At 35.6% G+C, this 24,431-nt stretch overlaps 5 protein-coding genes across 6 annotated transcripts; 2 read left to right on the forward strand and 3 right to left on the reverse strand.

Annotated features, from left to right (window-relative positions):
- Nucleotides 1–124: 124 nt before the first annotated feature.
- On the forward strand, nt 125–3,119 carry LOC105229230 (kinesin-like protein Klp68D). Of its 2 annotated transcripts, none has more exons than XM_011209360.4 (2): nt 125–230; nt 373–3,119. In XM_011209360.4, the coding sequence occupies exon 2, from the start codon at nt 431–433 to the stop codon at nt 2,744–2,746; it is 2,316 nt and encodes a 771-aa protein (XP_011207662.1). In that variant the 5' UTR covers nt 125–230; nt 373–430; the 3' UTR covers nt 2,747–3,119. The 2 variants fall into 2 exon arrangements, with proteins under 2 accessions (XP_011207662.1, XP_049316494.1); XM_049460537.1 differs by having other exon boundaries at nt 187–312.
- On the reverse strand, nt 2,959–3,940 carry LOC105229231 (trafficking protein particle complex subunit 4). Its single transcript, XM_011209363.3, has 2 exons — nt 3,721–3,940; nt 2,959–3,651 (listed from the first exon to the last, which is right to left on the reverse strand). The coding sequence occupies exons 1-2, from the start codon at nt 3,893–3,895 to the stop codon at nt 3,167–3,169; spliced, it is 660 nt and encodes a 219-aa protein (XP_011207665.1). The 5' UTR covers nt 3,896–3,940; the 3' UTR covers nt 2,959–3,166.
- Nucleotides 3,941–4,428: 488 nt separating this feature from the next.
- Nucleotides 4,429–5,347, reverse strand: LOC105229232 (probable cGMP 3',5'-cyclic phosphodiesterase subunit delta). The gene has a single exon (XM_011209364.4). The coding sequence runs from the start codon at nt 5,200–5,202 to the stop codon at nt 4,741–4,743; it is 462 nt and encodes a 153-aa protein (XP_011207666.1). The 5' UTR covers nt 5,203–5,347; the 3' UTR covers nt 4,429–4,740.
- Nucleotides 5,348–5,632: 285 nt separating this feature from the next.
- Nucleotides 5,633–7,262, forward strand: LOC109579185 (TATA-box-binding protein). Its single transcript, XM_011209365.4, has 4 exons — nt 5,633–6,073; nt 6,130–6,269; nt 6,340–6,583; nt 6,653–7,262. The coding sequence occupies exons 1-4, from the start codon at nt 5,756–5,758 to the stop codon at nt 6,929–6,931; spliced, it is 981 nt and encodes a 326-aa protein (XP_011207667.1). The 5' UTR covers nt 5,633–5,755; the 3' UTR covers nt 6,932–7,262.
- A 199-nt stretch (nt 7,263–7,461) lies between these two features.
- LOC105229234 (eukaryotic translation initiation factor 3 subunit K) lies at nt 7,462–8,477 on the reverse strand. Its single transcript, XM_011209366.4, has 3 exons — nt 8,282–8,477; nt 7,760–8,199; nt 7,462–7,702 (listed from the first exon to the last, which is right to left on the reverse strand). The coding sequence occupies exons 1-3, from the start codon at nt 8,350–8,352 to the stop codon at nt 7,548–7,550; spliced, it is 666 nt and encodes a 221-aa protein (XP_011207668.2). The 5' UTR covers nt 8,353–8,477; the 3' UTR covers nt 7,462–7,547.
- Between the last annotated feature and the right edge of the window lie 15,954 nt (nt 8,478–24,431).

The following is a 24,431-nucleotide window of genomic DNA, read 5'->3' on the forward strand; positions in this document are numbered from 1 at the left end:
GTTCATAATTTTATTTAATAATCGTAATAAAACTAAGAGTATAATTTAGAAAAAATAATTCTTATTAATTTTACATAAAAATTTTCGTTAAGGAAACAAAATTGTGTAAAAATCATTAAATTTTATCGGTCACTCTGTGTTTGTTTCTTTATTATTACGTCAACATTAATCGATTTATTTTAACTGAAGTATAATTGTGAGAAAAACAACAAACGACATTAAATTGTTTGGTAAAAATATATTTTGGGATTTATTTAATATATTATTTTATAAGAATCTACAAACAACAAACTTTATATTTGAAAATATGGAGTAAAAGTTATTGAAAAAGTCGAGATATGGAATAACTTAAATATGTTTTTCGTTCTCTAGGTAACATTAACTATCTACTCTTGACTCATTCTCGAAATCTTTTTGAAAGTGACATAGAATGAGTGCCCGATCAAGACGTCCTGGCACTGCCAATAGCCAAACTCCAAATGAGTGTGTGCAAGTAGTGGTTCGATGTCGCCCCATAAGCAACAAAGAACAATCGGAGGGTTCCGAGGAAGTGGTGGCAGTGTATCCTAATCGAGGGGTCGTAGAAATAACAAACTTGACCGAAGCAAATAAAGAGCAAACTAAAATGTTCACTTACGATGCAGCGTATGATGCATGTGCGACACAAATCAACTTATATAACGAGGTTGTCTTTCCTCTTGTAAGTTCTGTTCTAGATGGTTTTAACGGTTGTATATTTGCGTACGGACAAACTGGAACAGGAAAAACCTTTACTATGGAAGGTGTTAGAGGTAATGAAGATCTTAAGGGAATCATTCCTAGAACATTTGAACAAATTTGGCTACACATTAATCGGACGGAAAACTTTCAATTTCTTGTCGATGTCAGCTATTTAGAAATATACATGGAAGAGTTGCGCGACTTATTAAAGCCGAATTCTAAACATTTAGAAGTGCGAGAGCGTGGTTCTGGTGTTTATGTACCCAATTTGCATGCCATAAATTGCAAAAGTGTTGATGATATGCTAAATGTAATGCATATTGGTAATAAGAATCGCACTGTGGGCTTTACAAATATGAATGAGCACAGTTCACGATCGCATGCTATATTCATGATAAGAATAGAAATGTGTGATATTGAGACAAACACAATAAAAGTTGGAAAACTGAATTTGATAGATTTAGCAGGAAGTGAACGTCAGTCTAAAACAGGTGCTTCTGCAGAACGATTAAAGGAGGCAAGCAAAATAAATCTTGCGCTATCTTCTCTTGGGAATGTAATATCAGCACTGGCAGAGAATTCACCGCATGTACCCTATCGTGATTCGAAGCTCACTCGCCTGTTACAGGACTCTTTGGGAGGCAATTCGAAAACAATTATGATTGCCAATATTGGTCCATCGGCATATAATTATAATGAGACATTAACTACTCTTCGTTATGCATCCCGTGCTAAAACTATTCAAAACAAACCAGTGAAAAATGAAGATCCACAGGATGCTAAGCTTAAAGAATATCAGGAGGAAATCGAAAGGTTAAAGCGCTTGATTGCACCGAAGCAACAGCGCACTGAAAAGATAAGCAAGAAACGACAACGTAAACCAAAGAAAGAAAAGGTAAGCAACGAAGTGGTACAATTGGAATTAGAAGAAAGTGATGAAGAGCCCGAATCAGACAAAGAAAATGAAGCGGAAGTAGCGAAGTCAAATGAAGAATTAGAACGTGAGCGTGTTGAGACAGCTAAACTGGCAACTAAATTGGCAGAACTCGAATCACAGTTAGTACGTGGTGGAAAAAATTTGTTGGATACATATAGTGAACGACAACTAGAACTTGAAAAGAAGCTTGTTGAGATAGCAGAAAGAAAAAAGCGTGAAATAGAAATTCAACAGCAGTTAGAATTGCAAGAGGAGACAACATTGGAAATTCGAGAGACGGTTACATCTTTGGAGCAAGAGGTAGAATTGAAGAAAAGAAAACTTTCAAAGTGTTACGCTAAATACTTGGCTCTACAGCAGGAGCTCAATGATTGTAAATATGACCATAATCAGGATTTACGGGAATTGGAAATGGCCCAAAATGAACTTGTGAAAGAATTGAAACGGCAGTTATTAATCATAGATAATTTTGTACCGGTAGAAGTAAAGCAACGTCTTTATACCCAAGCAAAATACGATGAGGAGCAAGAGGAATGGAAATTCTCAACCATCCCAATGGTAGGTGATCAAAGTAGCTTAACAAAGCGTCCGGTTTCTCATCCTCAACGCCGTCGTCCCATCTCAGAATATGCACTAATGGAAGCTAAAACCAATGCACCTGATGCTTTACGTTTTAAAAATGAAAATATTGTATCTTATGAACTAGAAATGCCTTGTCGCACTACACAGGAATATCGTTCACCAAAAGTATCAGCTTCGTTGCAAGCAGTATTAGCTCAAGCTATGCAAACCGGCGATGACATCGACATTGTTGATTCGCACACTAATTCCATACGTAGTCGACTTGAGAATATAATAAATGCTAGTGCTAATGCTTCAGCGGCTTTAGCTTCTGTTAATAACAGTACTATAACTCCCAATGTCGTAGCCTCAGTGCCAGTTGCCGGAGCACGTAATATTAAACAAGGTCGTGGTATAGCATCCCCTGGCTCTGCTATTGACTCAAATAGACGCCCACCGACTGGGCGTATGGGGCTTAAGAAACCAGCATCAGCTTATCCCAAAGCTCGTGGATTGGTCAATAAGTAGACGCTACAAAACATCATGTTTAACTAACATATAGAAGCACACATGTTTTAATCGATGATCTTATTATCGTGATTATGTCATTAAGCTAAGTTGAAGATGCCTATTGTTATTTTTGAATGGTTTACAACTCATTAAAGAAAGATTGGGGTCAGTCTTTACAAGACGGCTAAGGAGAAGTTAATACTCATAATTGATACACGTACATACATACATATATGTGTAGGTGTGTTCATTTATTTATACAGTTTTATTTTCTAAGTTTATTGTTTTGTTGACTGTGCAATATATTAATAAGAAACAAAAAATCATACTAGCATTTTTTAATTTGATAAGCTTTGCAATAATAAAATAAATCACGCACCCCGCACAAAAATTTGTATTTTTTCATATCGGTATAAATTTTGTGACTTATAGAAGAGCCTATTTATCTAGATTATTTATGCCAGTTTTTTCGACCATCTCAAGTAATACTTTAAGTTTGTTTTCAAACAATTCACAACGTATGGGCATTTCAAGAGCATAAAATGGATTTTTCAAAACATAGTCTGAATAAAGTTCATATATTTTGCGGAGTAACATATCCATACCACTAAGGCCAGTTTCCGAAATAATAATGAATTTAACTCCGGTTAATGTTTGAAAACAGTGCAATGTAAATGTGTCGGCCTCCAATACTTCGATGCCGGAACTTTTGGGCTCTGGACTGAGTTGACTTGCAAATGCGTATAGTGGGTAAAAGGTACTAGCTTGTACAATCTTTTCATTGGTTGTCAATTTAGGCCTACAAAACTTTAAATTCACTGGATAATTTTCGGAGTTTTGCAGCATAGTTTCCACGTCACGTCCATCTTCAAGTGTATTGCCGTTCACTGGCATACCGTTTACAGCTGTTAAAACATGTCCAACTACGAAAAAAATATTAAAGAATACATTTAATTAATGAAACCAAAAGAAAAGCATCAGATTGTACAAACCATTGATTCCATCTTTCCTATTAAACACTACTGATACTTTTTTCGGATCATAGTCCAGCATTAAATCAATTGGATACGTAAACGAACGTTCTTGCTCTATTCTCGGCACATTGCTATCCAAATTATAGATTAGACCACCGGATTTACTTACTATATAAACTCCATAAATAATCATTTTGAGTAATATTTATATTTACAACTTTTAATACTACTCTTCTTCTTACACCTTACTATTTAAAATGTTCACAATGAGCTTCATGAAAGAAAGACATATCTCGTCTTAGTAAATCCTTAACTTTTACTTTGTTTTTGATGCAATTTTTTATTAAATCAGCTTATTAATATGTTTCCTCTTAATATCTCCTTTAAAATTTTAGCAATCTGGAGCACGAAAAATTAGTTAATATCTTGTCTACATGATTAAATATTGTATTACTAAAAAAACTTCGACACTTGTTTTTTATTTATATGCGATTTTCTTATTTTTATTTGAATTAATTTGTTATTTACAAAGTTAGAGATAAATTAAATAATAATAGACAATAAATAGTTGGAGAGTTAATTTGTAGAATCCGTAGCCTACGTACATACATATCATAAGTTGAAGCTATAGGACTTAGTTTGTCATACCTAAATTGATAAAAGCCGTTTAAAAAAATGGATAGAATATAAACTAATGCACTTATTAAAGACTCACTTTGTCTAGTATTTCAGTTGCATATTAAATGTACGTTTTTATTACACCTCACTCTTTTATATCTACTTATAAATTAATAACAATTGCAATACACAAATGCTCAGGCTCTTAAATAGATCAGCTCGATACAATTTACAATTTCCAAAATTTCTTGGAACTATTTCAAAATTAATTAATCGATATATGCACTAAAGTTAAACAGCCTTGGCCCAAAGTTGCCTAAATGCGTCACCGCAAGTATTTCTTTGGAAATCCCGTGTTATGAAAAAACGAAAAGAATGCCAAGTTGTGGGCAGATTGAGTGTGAATTGTTGTTTGTTTGTTTAAATGTAGTATAGGCGCACAATTGATTTGGTGATAAGTGTGTCGTTGTCATAGAAACTTGTTTGAATTGTGACATTACCATTTAAGACCTTCGCTGGCATCATCTGAGACTCAGGAGCAGCTTCGATTGTCGATTGCCAAGTATTTGTAGTGTTTGCACCTACCCAACCCATTTCGAAAAACCATTCTTCCATTATGCGTCCTTTGAATAGCACCTTTTGATCGAGACGAAAATTTTCCATTGGTTCAATGGTGCTGAAATTGATTTCACGAGACACGGCTCTTAAATCCAATATTTTGATAGGTACACGCGCTTCATGTTCTACATCTGGTGAAGAGAAGTCCTTGTTTTCTTGCCATATTACCTTTCCAGAATCCGCGTCACGAAGAATCATATAATTTATTTGGAAACCTTTTTGGATTTTATCTCCAGAACTTATCTCCGTATCTTCGGATCCCATGTTTTCTTTCTTTGTTGCTGTTTCAAAAGATCACTTTACAATTGATTTATAAATAACTTATTCAATTATTTTCGTTTTTTCGCTCACAACCAATGTAAAAATTCAATTGACGTTTAGATCTTTTTATTGTATTTTCATTTTAGCCTTCTTCTTCTTTTTTGTAGAGTTATGTCGGTCACAATTACTTGTCCGTCGCATTGATCCGTTCCTCACGTCCTTACGGTGATGCTAAATTGGCAAGTTTTGGTTTTACGTCAAACCATCATATCATTGTAATTCTATAAAAAATTAAAAAATATAAAAATTAGGCAAACAGCCATGTCTGATAATGTCATCACTTAAAATTTTCCGGTTGTGAATGCGTATTATATAAAAAATATTTTTCATTGAACTTGAATCACCCTGTTGCTGAAAATGCTAGAAGAATTATTGACACTTCGCTACGGTATTATAGCGGAATTTAAGTGTTTGGGTCTTGCTTTTGTTAAGTTGTTCTGTGACTGTGGATAAATTTGTATTTAAATAACTTTAAGAAACACATAGTAAATAAAATATGGATCAAATGTTGAGTCCTGGGTTTTCCATTCCCAGCATTTCCGCAACACCTCTTCATCAAATGGATGCAGATCAACAGATTGTGCCTAATCCTGTTTATCACCCTGCCGCGGATAATCATGACTTAAATCACATGGGAATGCCTTCGTTAATGAATAGTGGAAACTCACCAGCAACAACAAATAATGCCAACATGATTGGCAATTCGCATCCCACTATGCCGACGGCGCATAAACAAATGCAATCATTTCAAAGTTCCAGTTCTTTAATGACAAACGGAGGAGCGCCACAAAGTCTAATGCAACCACAAACACCAGTAAGTAATATGATATATGGATATCGAGGCGATAATTCTCTTATTATGTTCTTCAGCAAAGTTTGATGTCACCGATGGTACCGATGAGTGAACGCGCCGAAAATCTAAGCAATATTCATCAGACAATGGGTCCTGCCACTCCTATGACACCAATGACGCCCGGTTCCGCTGACCCCGGAATTGTTCCACAACTACAGTAAGTATACATAAATCCTTATGAAAAAAATTTAGCTATCCATATGTTATTAATTTTCTACAAATTTTAGGAACATAGTTTCAACAGTAAATTTGTGTTGTAAATTGGATTTGAAAAAAATAGCTCTTCACGCACGTAATGCGGAGTACAATCCCAAGCGTTTTGCGGCCGTGATTATGCGAATTCGAGAGCCTCGTACTACAGCATTAATTTTTTCCTCGGGAAAAATGGTATGTACCGGAGCAAAGAGTGAGGATGACTCTAGATTGGCGGCAAGAAAATACGCCCGTATCATTCAAAAATTGGGATTTCAGGTAATATAATAATGATGATGGCATGCATGTGTAAATGAAAAACATATTGATACACTTTTACTTCTGCAGGCCAAATTTCGTGATTTCAAAATCCAAAACATGGTCGGGTCCTGTGATGTGAAGTTTCCTATTCGCCTGGAAGGTCTAGTACTTACTCATTGCAATTTCAGTTCTTATGAACCTGAGTTATTCCCTGGACTAATTTATCGAATGGTTCGACCTCGTATAGTGCTGCTAATTTTTGTGTCCGGTAAAGTGGTGCTGACTGGTGCAAAAGTACGCCAGGAAATCTATGAAGCCTTCGACAAGATATTTCCTATTCTTAAAAAGTTCAAGAAACAATCTTAACATAACAGTTTGTTTATTGTTTTTGCTGAAGTTATTATTTCAATTGCAAAGAGAATTTTGCATTAAATGACTTCGCTGCTCACGTTTGGTTGCTAACCATGCATTTGTGTTTGGATGAATCAGGGAGTTTATTTTTTCTATACATTAAAGTTATACATAATGTATGTGTGGAAAGCTAGATAAGTGTATATTATAGTTTATTTAATAAGTATGTATATTAAATTTAGAAGCAACGGGTTTATAAGCCGTAATATATAAATATAATCTAATTTTATACGGCATATTCTAATATTTGTAATTTATTTAGCTTTTCGTTTAATATATATAAAATAAACTGAAAATATTCGTGTATTATTACTATAATTTCATATAGATTATTAGATATTGCAGTAACGAATCTCTGCTGTTATTTTCCAGCACTCCTTAAACACGAATTGTGGATTTAAGGAGCGATTTGGGTCTAAATGTCTGCGTAATTCGTTAACAAAGCAAATATTTGTTCATTTGTTATTCATTAAACTTCCATGGAATCACTTTCTTACAAATTTTACTTTATATTTCGTTCTCATAAAGTACAATTACATACATATATAGAAGGAAAATTAAATTTACGTAATTACAAGCATTGAGCCATTAAACCACCCAAGTTATCAAACTCAATCTTTTCAGTTATGTTTTTCGTCTTAATTTTCTCATCTTGAACAGCGATGACAATTAAATTTCCTTGATGTTTCCAGCCATATTTCTTTATCCACTGATCAAGTGTTGAATCTGCAATATAATTTATATTTTTTATCTAAGTTATAAAAAAGCAGCAGCAGTCATTACCTTCAATTCCACCTAAGAGTTCCTTTAGCAAATCCTTCCTGATAGTTTGGAAAGTTATTCCTACAACGTGACATACGAACTTACGAATGGAATCATGGAAACCAGAAATATGACGAAATATGGATCGGTTTACTTCAGCACGCTGCCAAAACAATGTGAAATCTGTGCGCTCTAATATGTCGGCCAAATCAATTATGGTCTGCACGGTTCCGTCCTTCATTTGTTGTGGCAATAATAAACATTTTGCCATAACAAAGTCTGTATGCGGCAGGTTTGTCAAACACTTCAACAGTATTGTATATGTGATGTCGAAGTTAAGCATATGTGGGTTGAACTGATAAAGTTTGAGCACTGCCAGATTTGCCTCCAAATCGTAGGTGTTATTTTTAGCTTGATCTTCGACATAAGCTTCCAGCGTTTTAAGATGATCCGGGTTGTACCTGTGGTAATATTAAAAAGCAGAATCAACGTTTAAGGTTATGTTTGTATATCCACCTGCACAAATATAAGAAATGGGCTTACCGTTCAATGCAGCCTAACATCTCTTGAATAGTTTGACTTTGACCATTTTCCATTTTCACCATATGCGACATTTTCTATCACTTGATATTTTTTTTAACAATATAATATGAAGAATTAATAATCCAGCAGTGCGACGCAAACAGAATTCGCAAGTTGACGTTAAAGAAAGGAGTGAAAGAGCGTCAACAACTGTCAGTGGCTTAGGTGGGAAATGCAGTTCAAAACAAAATTGTAATAGATTTACACTCCATTCCATATTTATAGTGTTAGTATATTTACACAAAAAAGGTTTTGAAATTGAAATGTTTTCAGATATGTTCATGAAACTATTTTTTATTTATTTAAAAAGCTAAATTAAAGTGTATTATTTTAGTTTTATTAAGACATGTTAGATACCTGAAATTTTGAGTCACACATTCAGCTGTGCAGGTTTATATATAATATAAGAGTCTGTTCATACATGAAAACTTTTTGCGGCAACTCGTGGTTTGTAGTAGAGCAGGCAACGCTGAAGTGCTGAACCCAATGACAGCGACAAACTGCAGCAGCACGACAGTGAACTGAAAATGGCGTTGTGCATCCTACTACATGAACGCATGTACACAAGACAACACAGCTCTACATTTAGGTATATATTTTTGTTTTAAATTATCAATTGTTATTACAAATGATATAATAGAACTATTTTACGCTTTTATTTGTAAAATAACGTCAAGTTTGTTAGAGCTGTGAGTAATTTACATTTTACATATTAGTGGCATCCCACTCTCATCTCTCTATCTTCCATTCTACTGTGAATTCTACTATCGTCCTACTGTTGTTAGCAAATATAAGAATATATTGAAGTTAGCGCGAACGACAACTGTCGGCCTGCAGTCGTGTAGTCGTGCAGCTGTCAAAATAACAGTGTCCATAAGAACGTGTGTATTTTAATATTTGACAGTTGTCGTTTGCGTGCGTTTCAGCGTATGAAAGGCTAGCCGAACTCTTTATGTTCTTGTTCTTTCAATGGTTTCTAATAAATATTTATAATTTGTCATTATATAGATATGTATTTTTTGTATTTAATATACAGATATGAATGAATAAACGAAGTGTACCGAGAACTTGAGAATATGGAAAATGGAAGCGAAGGTTTGCTTACGAAAGACTTCTATTTGAAACAGTTGTTGCTTAGTGTTTTAGTGGTTAACCGAGTTAGAATCAAGTCGACTCTGCGACACCAAGCCCTGCAATTTACATATCCTAGCAGAAAGCACATCGCTTCATACGGGCATGAATGAAACTTGAATTTATAAGAGTGCTATGTGGTATATATCACGTGAGTCCTTGTGAAAGTAGGCAGGACATAATAGACCAATGGCCATAATGCATCCCACAGTAACAATTACATTTTATATATGCAGATCGTCAATGAATATATGAAAAATGGACTCTAAAACCGCTATCCCCCTCGCTGCCCGTCGATTTAATTTCGTTGCACAGTTGGAAATAGAGCAGCTTTAAATAAATCTCCCAGATTGGGCAGCTCCACTCAATTGATTAAATGTGTTATCTACTCACTTGTTACGCAGAACAATTTGGCTAAAAGGAAATATACATACGCAAATGGTTCACTGCTAAGCAACAGAAGGCGCTGTGACGGCAATCTCAATTTAATTTCACACATGGTCCTTAGGCGTTCAACTCAGCTCAGTTTGTTTTCGCTGACCGGCTTTGGCTTTCCTCGTTGACGAAAAACAAAAACACTGCTTTCGCGCTCAAAAGAGATCAACGGTATATGTATGTATGTATGTATATAAGAGAGAAAAATTTAATCATGCACCAGGTTTCCAGCGTATTAAATAGGGTCGCAAAAGCACACGGGCCATCTGTGACAACTCTTAGCATAAAATCCCGCTAATGCAGCGGACAATCCCGAAATGTTTTCAAAAATTTGTTTTCTATAAATCCCGAAATTCCAAAAAATATTTCGAAAAAACTATTCAGAGAACAATGACATGCACGAGAATTAGAATTTCAAGATGCTCATCTCTGTATGCAAGTAGAGGGCTAAGGAAGAACGGGATTCGATGTACTCATATTACAATTCAATCGGCAGGAATTTACACACGTATGTGTATGTATGTATATTTCTATATGATTACGAATGCTGCTATTATATAAATGTGTGTAGGTATGTGTGTGTGTAGTATGTTTGGGTGTCTGCCCAAAGTGTCCTGCGCAGCATAGCCACCTCCCTTCCTTCTGGGGGCGGCGAATAAGAGCAAAGTTCAAGGGATTGTCGCGTCGCGAAGAAATCGAAAGGCATATTATCTTGGGTTAGCTGCTACATTTTATGTGAAATTTCATTCCACTACTTTAGAAAATGTAATATTGTTTAGGAAAAATAACTGCAGGTTAGGATTTCCTTTCGTTTGCACACACATCCGTACATATAAGTATTTTAGTTGACAGCACAATTTGATAAAGTTCACATTTAGCAAGCCAATGTACACCTTCTGGAACCAACAGCTACAGCTGGCGTCCATTTTACATGCAGCCAAGCAAGCATTTCTGACTAAACTTGTACAATTTTCAATAAGTAGTGTCTGTCTGACTTTTTCGATTCGCCAAAAGTTGCTACAGTGTATCTGAAAAAACCCCTTAAGCACCACTACCGACATTGTAAAAATGCTTGAGATCGGAAGAGAACCCAACTCCCATATAACGGTATTGTTAAGAAGTACAAAAAGTGAAATAATTAAATATGATAGACATAAATTTACACCCGAGATGGCAGTCTGGGTAAAAATTGGACGATGAGCGTGGCACCGCCCACTTTTAGGTAAAATCAATATCTCGGAACCCAACCGACCGATTTCAACCAAATTTGGTACGTGACATTCTTTTCACATGAGCGAAATCGGACAACAACCACGCCTACTTCCCATAGAACGCAATTTTGAGTTTCTATTTGATTCTTTCACTTCCCAGCACACAAATAAAGAAAAAATTTAAATAACGGAATAAAACTTTGCACTAATAATTCTTTTCAAGTACGCCACTTTATGGCCAAAAATTCTCCAAAACTAATCACAACTGTTCATATCTACATTTATCTATAGATTACTTTTTGACCGAAAACATTGGTCGATGTACATATGTATATCCTATACATTGAATTAAAATTCAGAGAAAGTTCTCTCGTGATAATAGTCTCTCTGTGCCCCTATAATACCCAATATAAAGATTTGCGAATATCGGCCAATATGTGAGCTTTCTCAATGAAAATGAGAGAGCCTGTTTTACTCATAACAGTGTATCTTTGTGTCTAAAATAGATCGATTTGAGCGGAAACTTGGTCCAGTTCCTATAAAACGAATATCAGGATTTTCGAACATCTGGCTGACTTTACTCCATGTGATTAATGATTGTATATGAGGTACCTTAATGAATGCCAGGAACACTTTTTTAGTATGTGGCATGTTAATACTAAGTGTTACTGGGATCAGCTTTTTTTCCCCCAACTACCCCTTACTACCCCAAACTTCTATATTTTCCTGAAGGAATTTCTCGGACTTTGATTCATGAAAGTTGGAAGAGTATAAAAACTTAGCCCTTCTTTACTTGTTTTAAATTTTTTTTGTCTACTTTCAACTAGTATGACGCTGGTCTCTCTATTACTATAGTACTGTCTAGTTGCAATGCAGCTTACAACTAGTTCACTTTACAGCAGGGTATTAACATAACTTGTACATACGTATGTATGTATTAAGTGCGTGACCACGTGAGGCAGCTGCAGGCTGAAGTACCCAGTATATAGTAAAGTATATATGTATTTAAACCTTAATGCTGCTTTGTGCGCCAAATATTGCAAACCTCAACTTTCAAAGATTGATCTCTCCATTTCGGAAAGGTTAGCGTTGTGTTGAAAAGTGGGCGTTTACCATTATTGTAAAGTAGGATTTCAATTAGTTAATAAATTGATCTCCAAACAAATACGTCATGCTGAGAGTTCATAAAATGTCTTTGCAAACACTAAGCTCGCTCCAAATACTAATGCTCAAGCGCGCACACAAAGCAATCTGCATGTCCATACATACAAACATACATACATATGTATATACATAAATGCATATTAGCATTTCTTTCTTATAAGATCATATCCGAGGACATACACACATATACACTCAACGAATGACAGTATCTATAACAAAATGGTAACTGTAAATACCCTAACCACAGGTAAATGAGCGTGTCGAGTCTAAAAGGATCATAACTGACATGTTAGCCTAGCGACAGATTAGAATATGTGGATTAATTTAAATACCATCCCGGCTAATACTCTAACTAAAGCAATTGCTGAGCAGAGATCTACTTGTATATGTACATATGTATGTATATGAAAGGGGTTTTGTGTGCGAAAGTAGCAGGAGGATCTCATTACTTTTAAAAGGATTTCAATTAAGTTACAAATTGATTTTCAAACAATCAATATACCCTGCGTGCGTTGATAAGTACTGCGGCCATATCCCAGCAAAGACAGTCTAAAACTCTTGGATTTCTGTTTATTACATTAGATACGAGTGCATTTCTCAAACTGTAGACGAAAACAGTGTAAAGGACCTACACCAGAACTTCATTGGAGAGTGGCAAAAAATTATAGTAATATTGGTCAATTACAGGATTTGTCCAAAAAGTAATAGGACTGAGTCGATTTACAAAAATTTATTGAACCAATCGTTGCAATTCTTTAAACACTTTCAAAATAGGCTCCTTCTGCATCGATGCAGCGCTGGCAGCGCGATTTCCAAACATTGAAGGCGTTACGTAAGACATTCTCCAGAATAGCCTTGAGAGCCGAGGTGCATGCTGCTTGGACCTCCTTTCATCGGCCTTTTGAGGCAAGAAAACAAAAAAAGTCCGGGGCCACATCTGGGCTGTAGGGCGGCTACGGAAGCATTGGGATGCCAGCCTTGGTTAGGTAGCTATTCACAAAAAAGACCGCAATTTCTGGTCGTCAGTGAGCACTTTGGGACCATCTTCGCGCACAACTTGCGCATGTTCAAGTGCTTCATCACAATGTCACGGACCACAGATTTTGATAAATATGGGCAATTAAACGAATACTTAGTCGACGGTCACATTGTCGGTGTTTTTCGAAGTCGCATGTCTCCAAGCACGGGACCTCTTCTCGGCCCTCTATAAAGGCCTGGTGCCACCAAAACTTACCACTTCTTGGCTTTTGGGTAAGCCTGCTTGATCATATCAAACGTCTCTGACGCAGATTTACCGAGTTTGACACAGAATTCAATCGCATACCTCTACTCTAACGAACGCTGCATTTTCGGATTGCGGCGCGGGGGAAGAAAATCAGTCGTACTACTTTTCGGACAAACCATGTAAGTTAAACAAGTTTGTTAAGAAAATCATTCAATATCGGAGCAATGATGCGGGTTATGCTGTCTTGATTCGGGAGATATTGTGTGGCATACTCTCCAGACAGCATGTTCTTCAGCTTCTACAGGCTATACTTTCGAAGGCAATTACTGTTTAAAACAATTAAAAATGGGACCTTGATGCACAAACCTATGCTGCTACAATTACAACTTTGATAAGGATTAAAAAGTCGAGCTATTTCATATTGGCGGTGGGGTAAGCGCCAAATCACCCTACCAATTATCACATTGCCGATAAATATCTTCATCTGCGTACTGCGATGGCTATGGCTCATGGTGTTTCTGATGGTCTTACATACTTACGAGCATGGGTACATACATACATACACATAAATGCACACTTATCACATCATAGCTTAATGATTTCAACGCCAAGCGCTTGCAACTGACAGAATAACAAGATCTTGAGTGGTTGACGCATTCAAGTGCAGCGCTGAAGTGTTAATTGGAAAGCATTTCACACCCCCCACAAGAACAGCCGACCGTCATTACAACGCTTTGTTTGGCGTAAAGGATATTCTCTAACGCGCCTTTTCATGGCATGAAATCAGATATGAGCGAAGCTGAAATCAATTTTTGGATTTTAATTGTAGTGCAAGTGGTTAAGAAGAAATAAACGTACAAATGCGGACGCTGCGAGGTTGAGTGAAATTCAGGAAATTCAGTGAATTTAAATGGGAAGGACAGCTGGAACAATATTCTGCATACTTCGTCCCGTAAACACTGGCGTGCATAAAGATGTACCGCGCTTAGACACACATATTTGCCAAAGTCTGAACAAAAGGATGTAACAGTCTTCAAGAACAAAGAGCTCAGATTGTAAATTGATGGTGCGTGATTAATAATTTTATAGTTAAATCCAACGTTGATACTTTTATATTTTAATCTTGCCCGAAAACTGATGCAGCATTATAGTACATGGGACGCCATAGGTATGTATGTATGTACATATACCTATATACATATGTACATACATATATTTGTAAAAATTATTGCATTCTGAAATTACTTATGAATCTAAAGCAGGAAATTACAAAATTCTTGCTTGCGAAAATCCTTGGCTCAAACGATCAAATGCGCATCAACGCAGTTTTTTAATTTACCGTTTTATTCTTATTTGCCCTTTATGCTCTATTGACGAGAAACGCTTGAAAGGAGCAAAAATATCGGTAAACAAAGGACAGCAATATTTTGCTACACCAGCTAATCCCGGTTCATCCATGTTTTACAAAGTGGCACCGGCGCGGCATGCGATCCCGTTAGAGAGAATATGTTCGAACACGCAGCGGTGAAAGAGACGCGCAAGTCGAAAACAATACACTTTTCTCAGTTCTTACAACAAAAAAAAAAACAAAGAACACAGAATTTTTTAATGGTCAATTGAAAACGTTGTCGGCCAATGTAGATCAAGCGTAAAATTTTTCTCTCGTTCTATTTACTCACATCCATTTGTTTGAGTGTTGGGCTATGCGGCAAACACAAAAATGACCAGTAGCTGCGCAGATCATTATCAGCTGGCACAAGGTAGTGCAAACATGTGGGATAACATGGGATTTGAGTAATTGCACTTTTCCACTTCAGTTTGTTTCGGTGGCGTGAGTTCGGTTTTGTATAAATTGGGCATTTAATGTTTGTATATGGGGAACTGGCATGCCCAAAACACTTAGAAGTTACTGTAAATAAGTATTGGTGGCATATAATCGTACATACATACATAAATACATAAATATATAACTACCTATTTTAACAACATGATTAGAAAATTAATTCGAAGCTCCCGGTTCGCCCGTCAGGCGATTAGTTTGCTCTTGCATTTCCAAGCTGCTACGCATTACTATTTAGTCAATACTTTTGCTGTTTGTTGTGTTTTAAACTTTTGTTTGGGAACTTTTTGCACTTTAGCATTCACAATGTCTCTATTCAAAAGTCCATTACAGAAAATGTGGCGTCTGCTCGTTGATCGTTTTGATAGCTGCTGGGCCTTGAAAAATAAACACACCCCCAGGCGAAATTTGGCAGGCTTCATATGAGAAAGTGTTCCCACATTCCGTTTGCAAGCATTGTCCTCCTAATCGTTTGTTATTCTTTGGCGCTGGCGTAGTTGTGTGTAAAGAGTTAAAATAAACAAATATTTGATTTACAACCAAAACAATGCTGCCATTGTTGAATTCTCAAAAAATTTAATGCGTTTAGGTCGATCGCTACTGAATTGCAGTTGGAGAATGAAAAGGTGTTTTCCATTGTCCTTTTTCGTATTTGTTGCTTTAGATGAGGTACTAAGATATGTACTTATGTCTGATCACTGCTTTTAATTGGTTATTACAGTCTTACATACATATGTATGTATGTTTAACTATTGGGTGACAGATAAAATATGAATTAATGAATTGAAAACTTGTCCAAGTGGTTTTCGCAAAGAACGTAACAAGTAATAGTCTAAAGATATCAAACCTGAAGGATACGGTGGCTGTGGTAGCACATCCCATTCCAGCTGCAAAAGTTTTTGGCGAGTCACCAAACTTGTCAGATGTTTCGCATTATCCCGTTGGAATACTATACATTTTCTGTTGATCAATTCCGACATCTTCTGTTTGAGTGCATCATTCGGGGCAAAGCTCTAAACAACCGATTTCTTTGAAATTCCTCTAAACAGAAAACATAACCTTTTTTTGGTGGCCTGCGAAGTGCTTTGAGGTGGTTCATACTGTTTAGACTATGATCTCCTGCGCTTTCAATTCTTGAAAATTACCCACTTTTCGCCGCCAGTACCAATGCTCTTCAAAAATGAATCATTTCCTCGACGTTTGATCAGCAAATTACAGTCGCTAATGCAGTCAACCAAATTTCGTTCTGTAACCCATATGCCAAGCTCGAAGTTAATCCTAGGCATTCCATGTGCTTGTGAACGGTCGCGTAAGACAAATTTAATCGTTTAGCAATCTCTTCAGTTTTTATTCGACGATTTGCATCAATCATTTCTTCTGTCCTCATCAGTTTCAAAGGTCCTTCCAAGACGTTTTGCATCCTCAAGAGCGAAATTGCCGGAACGAAATTTTGTAAAAAAAATTTTGGCAATGGCGTTCGGTGAACACATCTTCCCCACCCATCACATAATTTTCGCCTTGTTTGAACGGCATTTACACAATTTTGATAGTAAAACTGTAAAATATGTATGTCGAAAATGCTGTTTGCGATCTTCCATCTTCGATAGGGCACCGAGCTAAAAGTATTCAAAAATATTTAAGAAAAGTTTTTGCAAATAATCCTAACTAAATCAGCTGTTTAAATATGTCACGGTAAAGCGGTTAAGTATGAAGTTGGCCGCGAAAAAAAAACCAATACGATCAGCTATTGATATCAAATGAATGTACTTATTGACCGACCCAATATATTTGTACATATTTCTAAAATATAACGTTTGAAATAGAAAGGACGTCGTCTCGAACGTCGAGTATTCAGGAAATATCGAAGGATTATCGATATATTCTAGATCAGTCTAAATAATTTAAGTGGTATTTTTATTTATGATTGATACTATGATAAAGAAAGAAAGCACCACTAGCTTTCGTACTCGTCACCTTCTTCTGCCAGTGTGTCTTTGTTCCGAAGTGCAATGTGGCCGCAGTTGCGGTAAATCTCAAACTGACTGCCAGAAATTACTCAATAATTCATCGAGTGTACCGACGACGAGTAAAGTCGCTAATAGAATTTTCAGTTTGACTGCATGTCGCCAGCATATTTGCTTTTCTGGGGACAATTCACATACACATATATACACATGTGTAAGTAAGAAGGAAGGCAAATGTGCGTGTGTGTCGAAGTTGCAGCTTCGGTTGCCACAGAAGCTGATTGGAGTGCCAAGAGCGCCTGAGGTATGGAAAGCAATTCCTGTTAAGCGCAAACAAAAAAGGACAGAAACGGCAATAAACTCATGGAAATCGAATCATATTTGTAGTTAATAAAAAGTGATTTGCCGTAATGGGAAGAGTTATTTACCCTTTCTGCTTCTTCTGCATCCTTTTAAGCAACTACATGCTTGAATTTGGTTGTGTGCGTGTATTGACCTTTTCGTAATTCCCTTAACCCATAATTATGCGACTGTGTGGGTGAGTGTGGCTGCATGTGTGCGTATGCTTTGGGGCATCTATCCCACATACATACATACCTATGTAAGAGTATGTGCAGTGTGTCTGTATTAAATATAATATTCTGTGTAACTATGTATGTATGTGTGTAATGTGGTCCATGGCAATCTTGTGGAGGAATGAATTCGGCATTGGGAAAATTCTACGAGAAGCTTAAAAGTTTTCCAGATTTTATGTGCTCGAGTGTGTTTTGTTGATCACTTTTTACTTGAAGTTCGCTCCGATTGTTTTATTTTTTCGTTCGGCTTTTGTTTTAGTACCAAAGGCGATTTTTCTAAGTACTTTTTATTTAGTGGGGTTTAAGCATATTTTTCGTTTTTTGTCGGAAGCAACGGAACGAAACGAACGTAGCGAAAGCGCTGCATCACGCCGGTGGAACTTTTTGTTTTAGTTGTTAGATTGAATTTTAAATAAAAATGAAATTAACTTGGGTATTTGTAAATGGATTTTTCGCTACCTTTGTGGCTCAACTGCAGCGCCGTTGTACCGGAATGAATATAGAGTGTGGGAAGTTGTGTGCGTAAGTGTGCCTGAGTCGAAGAGGATATGTTTCCAATTTTTTGTTTATTTAGCAAAGGTTTTTTAGTTTCTTCCACGAATTGGCAATGATTTGGCGAGTTGCTCTGATTGCCGTTCGATTGCCAGCGCTAAGTAAACATAGCGGAATAAAAGGTTTTGCTACTAGACGATTTGCGGTGCGCAACGCAATTTGCTTCAATTTGATTTGATTCAATGCCAGTAATAAGAATCTGCATAGAAACTTGATTTTTTTTCTTCGTACCGATGTTCATGGAGTATGAAAGACTGCACTCAGCTGCTAAATAGAAAGCGCCACTGAAGGAAATTAAGTGTTTCTTCTTGTTTTCTTTCGACGCCGCCATATTTACCGACCAAATGAGAAAAGTTTAATCTAAAGAGAATGCGATATTGATTTGTTAAGAAAATGTCAAAAGCACAAGGGTTGACCGGACCTACACTCGCACAACTACATGACACACATTATACAATGTACATACATATGTACATATGTATGAACGACGCATCTTACATCGAGTTTGTGGGAACAGAAATATCCCATTTATATAAAGGATATTTAATAGATTTTATATTTGATAGTAGAAGAAAAATATTTTATTATTGTAGATTAGTGAGATTTAGGTGTATACATACATACATATATTTACGACGGCTTGGACCATTTTTGTAATTTAGTTCAGAAAGCAGCAAAGAATCTAAAAACCATATAAAATTTTCTGTCTTTGAAGTCTTAAATTTTTTTAAAAACTATTTACATACATATATACGTAAATATATTCGTTTGTACATAATGTGTGTTATAAAATGATTCAAAAAAGTTGTTTCTACTTTTTATATAATAATCATGATAAAGCGTACGAAGATTAATGTTTAGTACCATTTTTATTGAGTTTCCTTATGTATATGGCTGTACTTTTAGCCCCCAGTTTTTTTGTCTTCACTTTTGGAGGGCATTAATAGGGGAGTAAAAAGGTAACTATTTCGAAAATTCATTTGTTAATAATTAACAGGCTAAATTTTAGATTAAAAATATGCTTTTATGGAAAAGTAAATATTATACATATTGGGTAGTCGAAAAAGTCTTTTCGTATTTTGTTAAGAGGTGATGTTTGCAATCGTATATCTCCAGTGCTACCAATCACATTGTGTCATACCATATAATGTTGGAAAGTGAAGCTTTATTCAACCAAAAAAAATAAAATAAAATCGGGGAAGTTGAAAAAAAGTTACAGATTTAAAAAAATGAGGGAAAATAATGAAGAAATTCGCTATATAAAAAAGGGAAGAATGCCACGCAAGCCACCAATGAAACCTGGAAATTTCGAAAATTTGATTTACACTGATGACATAATGTCTATTTATTAATATAAATATAAAAACATAAGTTGAAGTCTGTTTAGATAAACCAAACAACTTTTTCGACTACTCAATATATAGCATTGTACGCACATACATACATATATACATACATATGCTGCCACCATTTTGTATTCGCCTATTTGCTGTTCCGATAGAATTTCTGATTCGATGTTGGTGTAACAAAAATATTAGCTGGATTTAAGATGTGAGTGTGTATGCAAACATGGAGCCTATGCTGCAATGCATTGTTAAAAAATAATTGTGTGTATAATGTGCATGGATCAACGGATAAACGTAATCTGCAGCAGGCTCGACCTTAATGCTCACATACATATGTACATATACATATGTATTTATAACATTATATATGTATGTATATGTATACATCCTCGATTGCGCGGGAAAGTCTATTTACATTTTTATACACACACACACACATTCGGGTGTGTGCCTGTATGTGGGTATGTTTAGTATTTTATAGGCATATCCCTTATTTGAGCGCCTGTGTTAATAAACACATTTAAAGGCATAAATAGTGGATGTGTTTCGTTTCCGTGTGTTCAGTATGAGGTGAGGCGTAAATTTAGCGGTAAACAAGCGCTGATCTGCCATTGACATTAATCCAATGGTGTATCATGCGGATTTAGTAGAAATCCCTGCCGGCTCAGTTGAAACCCCGGTATTTAGCAATAATAATACGTATAATGGCTGAAATATTAACTGCATTAAGCATGATTGTAACTTTGATATTTAGTTACCCTGGACTTACATAATTAATCGTGTGCGCTGCAAACAAATTACTTGCGCTGCCTTATGTGAACCAGTTTGTGTAGCGGCGGCATAAAAAATTAGCAATATCAGCATTATTTCCCTTATTCGATTTGATGTGGACTGGGGCTTAATTTTTACTTTGTACATTGACGCTGACATTAGTGAAGCTGTATAAATATTACATATAATATTTTAAGGGAAGCTACTAACAAATATTAATTAATTCTTTTGAAAATAAAAATAAACAAAATATATCTTGTATGGCATTTAAGGATATAAAGAGTTATTATTCTGATTTTGATAGCTAAATTTATATGGCAGCTATAAGCTATGGCATAGTGATCCGATCTGAAGAATATGTTCGGAAATCGTAGCAATGTCTTGGAAAATAGTCTGTGCAAAATACCATGAAGATACCTTGACAAATAAAAGAGTTTTCATACAAGGACTTGAGTTTGATCGAACAGTTGTATGATAGCTACATGCTATGGTTTCTGGTCCGATCGTAGAAAAATCTCTGGAGGTTATGGCGATACCTTGAGTAATATTATCTGCCAAATGACTTGAAGATACCTTGTCAAATGAAAAATTTCGCCAATGTAGTCCGATCTGAACAATTTCATCAATGTCTCAAAAACTTTGAGATTAGTTCGCATATTTTCAGATTGTCGGACAGATGCTGATTACATATAGATATACTTAAAGGGTCTACGATAATTTCTGTTTGAGTGTTACAAACATCATGGAAATCTACCCACCCTGTTCAAGGTGCACATATTTTTAGCTAATCAACATCCGAGCATATTTATTCATGCGATCGTGTATGTAATCGTTATTGTTACTGATAACTAACTAGTTCAATTGTTGTGTAAATTCCTCAGTTATCAAATTATTTGCTTTGCATTTTTTGGAAAGCAACATGAGTTTATAACAAACCTCAAAATATTTCTGGAGAACAATCGTGAATTCATTTCTGAACAGCCAAGTCAGCATTGCCGAAGGTTGCCGTAAATAAATTTAACAATAATTTCGATGCTCTTCATTGGAAATTTGATGTCATTGTATATCAAATAATTCGTAATCCCAAAACAACAACTATCACATACTTCTATAAATATAATTATTAATATATAACTCGTAATAAACAAACAAAACGGGTTTACATTACTCATTTCAATTATATAAAATATCTTCAGGCACAAATTCGCATTTGATATATTGAAAAATGAAGTACATATTGTTGTGCATAATGAAACTAAGAGCATCCAAATGCCTTTTCAACTTAATTAATTAGCACGCAAATACATTATTCAAAACGGAGGAAGATACATACCGAGATATATTCTCGGTATCTACATTTTCGGGCGAGGTTGGGTTGATTAAAAAATCTGTTTATTTATGTATGTATGTACATATACATAAGCATAAGCATAGGAGCGTTGGTATACTGCCATAAGTACAGATAAACATGATATTGGAATGCATCTACAAATTGCCATGGCGACGCTACCCGTTCAGCTTATTAAATATGTAAATGTACACAAACAACAACAAATTAATGATGTACAAAAATGAAGAATAAGCTTTGCCAAGGTAAATACCTCTAATGGCATTTTTTAAGATTCCCAAACAATATTTTATTAATAAGCACTGTAAAATATGTTTTTGATATTATATCAATTTGGACGGATGGCATCCACAGAAATTTTCCTAGAGCATAGATAAAACTATCTTTAGGCAAAGGTCGCTGTGGAAGAATAAGTAAGTTGGAAGTATAACAAGATATATATACATACATTAATTTTTAGAATTTTTTAATATTGAATTTGGAGAACAGAGCTTAGACGTGCATATGTTCATTTATATTGTATGATATTAATATTTAGTCATTCATTTTTAACATTAATCAAACCTACATGCTTAATTTCACAATTTGTTACGAATTCTGTTAAAAATATGAATATTTTCTATACATATTTTAACATAACTAACATTATTTAATTGTTGAAGTTAAGACTTTTATGTGTAGAAATTTCAGCGTCCTCCTTCAAATAAGTAATGTTGTGAATTTCTGCCATGCCAATAATCTACGTTTGCCATCTGCACGAATGTTTTGATATCAATGCCGACTAACTTTCCTCATCGGTTGAGAATCAAGGGGGCGAAACGTTCAACTTCGGCGGATTCAACGCTTAATATTGTTTATGTATTGCCAAAAAAACATAAAAGCATTAATTTAGTCATTATCTACTTAAGACGTATGGAGCGTATTCCAGATCCAAGCTGGATATCTTGTGTCTCAGGAAATTTCAGCGCAGCGCCGAGAGGTGCGAACGAGATAAAGTATATTATTAAAATATCTGCATGCATAGCTACACATATACATAACAACACATATATGTACTTACGAATGTGGGCTTTCAGTTTGAATAAATAACATCCGAAATCGCAACGAGCTGAAGAGGTTATGTACATACATATTCATAGTATATACCCTGTCATTGAGCAATTTTAAGTATTGCTTTGCTATTGTTGTCTTCCGAAAGATAATGGTGCGAAGAGCGAACGTCGTTCATATAAATATATAAAGATACATTTGTATCTGTAAATGCCGTAAAGAAGCGCTGGTGGCGCCAATACATATCAATTTATAACAAGCACACATACATACAGACATAAATACCTACGTGTCGTAATTTATATCCAAGCAGTCATTTTCAACGGCTTTGTACTTGTATCTGTTCAGCCGAGCGTATTGTACCGCCCATTATGTGCAACGGTGCTCCCACGAGAGTGACGTGATTGACAATTTGGTTCGAGGTAAAGCTATCTCACAGATATCACTGTAGAATCTTCATATTAAATACTCGTTGGAGTCAGTGAGCATTTCACTGTGAATGTAAGGCTGTTTGTACTCTTAAGGAATTACTTAAAAGGAATATACAAACATATGCTTGCATAGCTATATTTATGTATGTGACATACAGATATGTTTGCTCGAGTAGGCGTAACCTGCCAAAGCAACCCCAAATAATGTCATGCAAGCCTCAAATGCGCTTATGAACGTTTGACAGCTGTCGCAAGTGAACCAGTGATGTAGATTACAAATTAAGATTGGATCAAATGTAACATAAGCAGCGGAAATGGAGTTAAAGCAATGCAGTGTGATTTATTTAGACATTAATCCTTTTAATAGAACCATCGCGATTATTATGTGACAAATAATCATACGATTTCAAATAATCTAAAATATATAAATTTCTGTTCCAAAAATGTGCATTATTCTTTCAACAAACTGCCTAAGCAGGCAAACTTTTTCAAGAATATGAAGAAATCCATTACAATTATTTATTAAGCTTCATATAATTATAATATTAAAAACACCTTTCCCAAACTTCGTGTGCTGAAGGATTCACCATAAATTTTAGTTAGAAAAGCAATCAATCAGAATTTATGCCTCATTTAAGTATAAACCTCACAACACTGTTGCCTCTGTTGCAGTAGCATAATAGTCCGTTTTGTATGAGGGAGAGTTAAAAACCACCCCTATTTCCTGTTTCCGTGGCGTTCTCTTCAGAGAGTTGCAACAATTTTCCAATATGGTAGCTAACGGATGGGTGTGTCTTAGCGGATTTACTCTCTGTGCTCGAATAAAACAACAATATCGGGCTGCTCTGATTGGTCGCAATGGTTGGCTTTGCTTAACCGAATGTCAGAAATGCTGTGCTGGAACTGGTTTTGTGTGGAGGATGGCAATATAAAGATGTCGTCCGGTATTAGAAGCCGTTTGACAGGTTTAACATATGAATGAAAGCAGGCGCTTTTATGGTGGCGCGTATGTATAGATGGTTGGCTGCGAGATGCCAGTGTTTGTATCGCCGCCAAAGAACAGATAAA

The sequence above is a fragment of the Bactrocera dorsalis genome, chromosome 1 (assembly GCF_023373825.1).
Source record: "Bactrocera dorsalis isolate Fly_Bdor chromosome 1, ASM2337382v1, whole genome shotgun sequence".
Lineage (NCBI taxonomy): Eukaryota > Metazoa > Arthropoda > Insecta > Diptera > Tephritidae > Bactrocera > Bactrocera dorsalis.

Coding starts and splice junctions, on each gene's coding strand:
- LOC105229230 (XM_011209360.4), top strand. CDS start 431: ATGAGTGCCCGATCAAGACGTCCTGGCACTGCCAATAGCCAAACTCCA.
- LOC105229231 (XM_011209363.3), bottom strand. CDS start 3,895: ATGATTATTTATGGAGTTTATATAGTAAGTAAATCCGGTGGTCTAATC. Junction 3,652..3,720: donor TAGGAAAGATGGAATCAATG/GTTTGTACAATC, acceptor TTTTTTTCGTAG/TTGGACATGTTTTAACAGCT.
- LOC105229232 (XM_011209364.4), bottom strand. CDS start 5,202: ATGGGATCCGAAGATACGGAGATAAGTTCTGGAGATAAAATCCAAAAA.
- LOC109579185 (XM_011209365.4), top strand. CDS start 5,756: ATGGATCAAATGTTGAGTCCTGGGTTTTCCATTCCCAGCATTTCCGCA. Junction 6,074..6,129: donor TAATGCAACCACAAACACCA/GTAAGTAATATG, acceptor TATGTTCTTCAG/CAAAGTTTGATGTCACCGAT. Junction 6,270..6,339: donor GGAATTGTTCCACAACTACA/GTAAGTATACAT, acceptor TACAAATTTTAG/GAACATAGTTTCAACAGTAA.
- LOC105229234 (XM_011209366.4), bottom strand. CDS start 8,352: ATGTCGCATATGGTGAAAATGGAAAATGGTCAAAGTCAAACTATTCAA. Junction 8,200..8,281: donor ATGTTAGGCTGCATTGAACG/GTAAGCCCATTT, acceptor ATATTACCACAG/GTACAACCCGGATCATCTTA. Junction 7,703..7,759: donor ACTCTTAGGTGGAATTGAAG/GTAATGACTGCT, acceptor ATTATATTGCAG/ATTCAACACTTGATCAGTGG.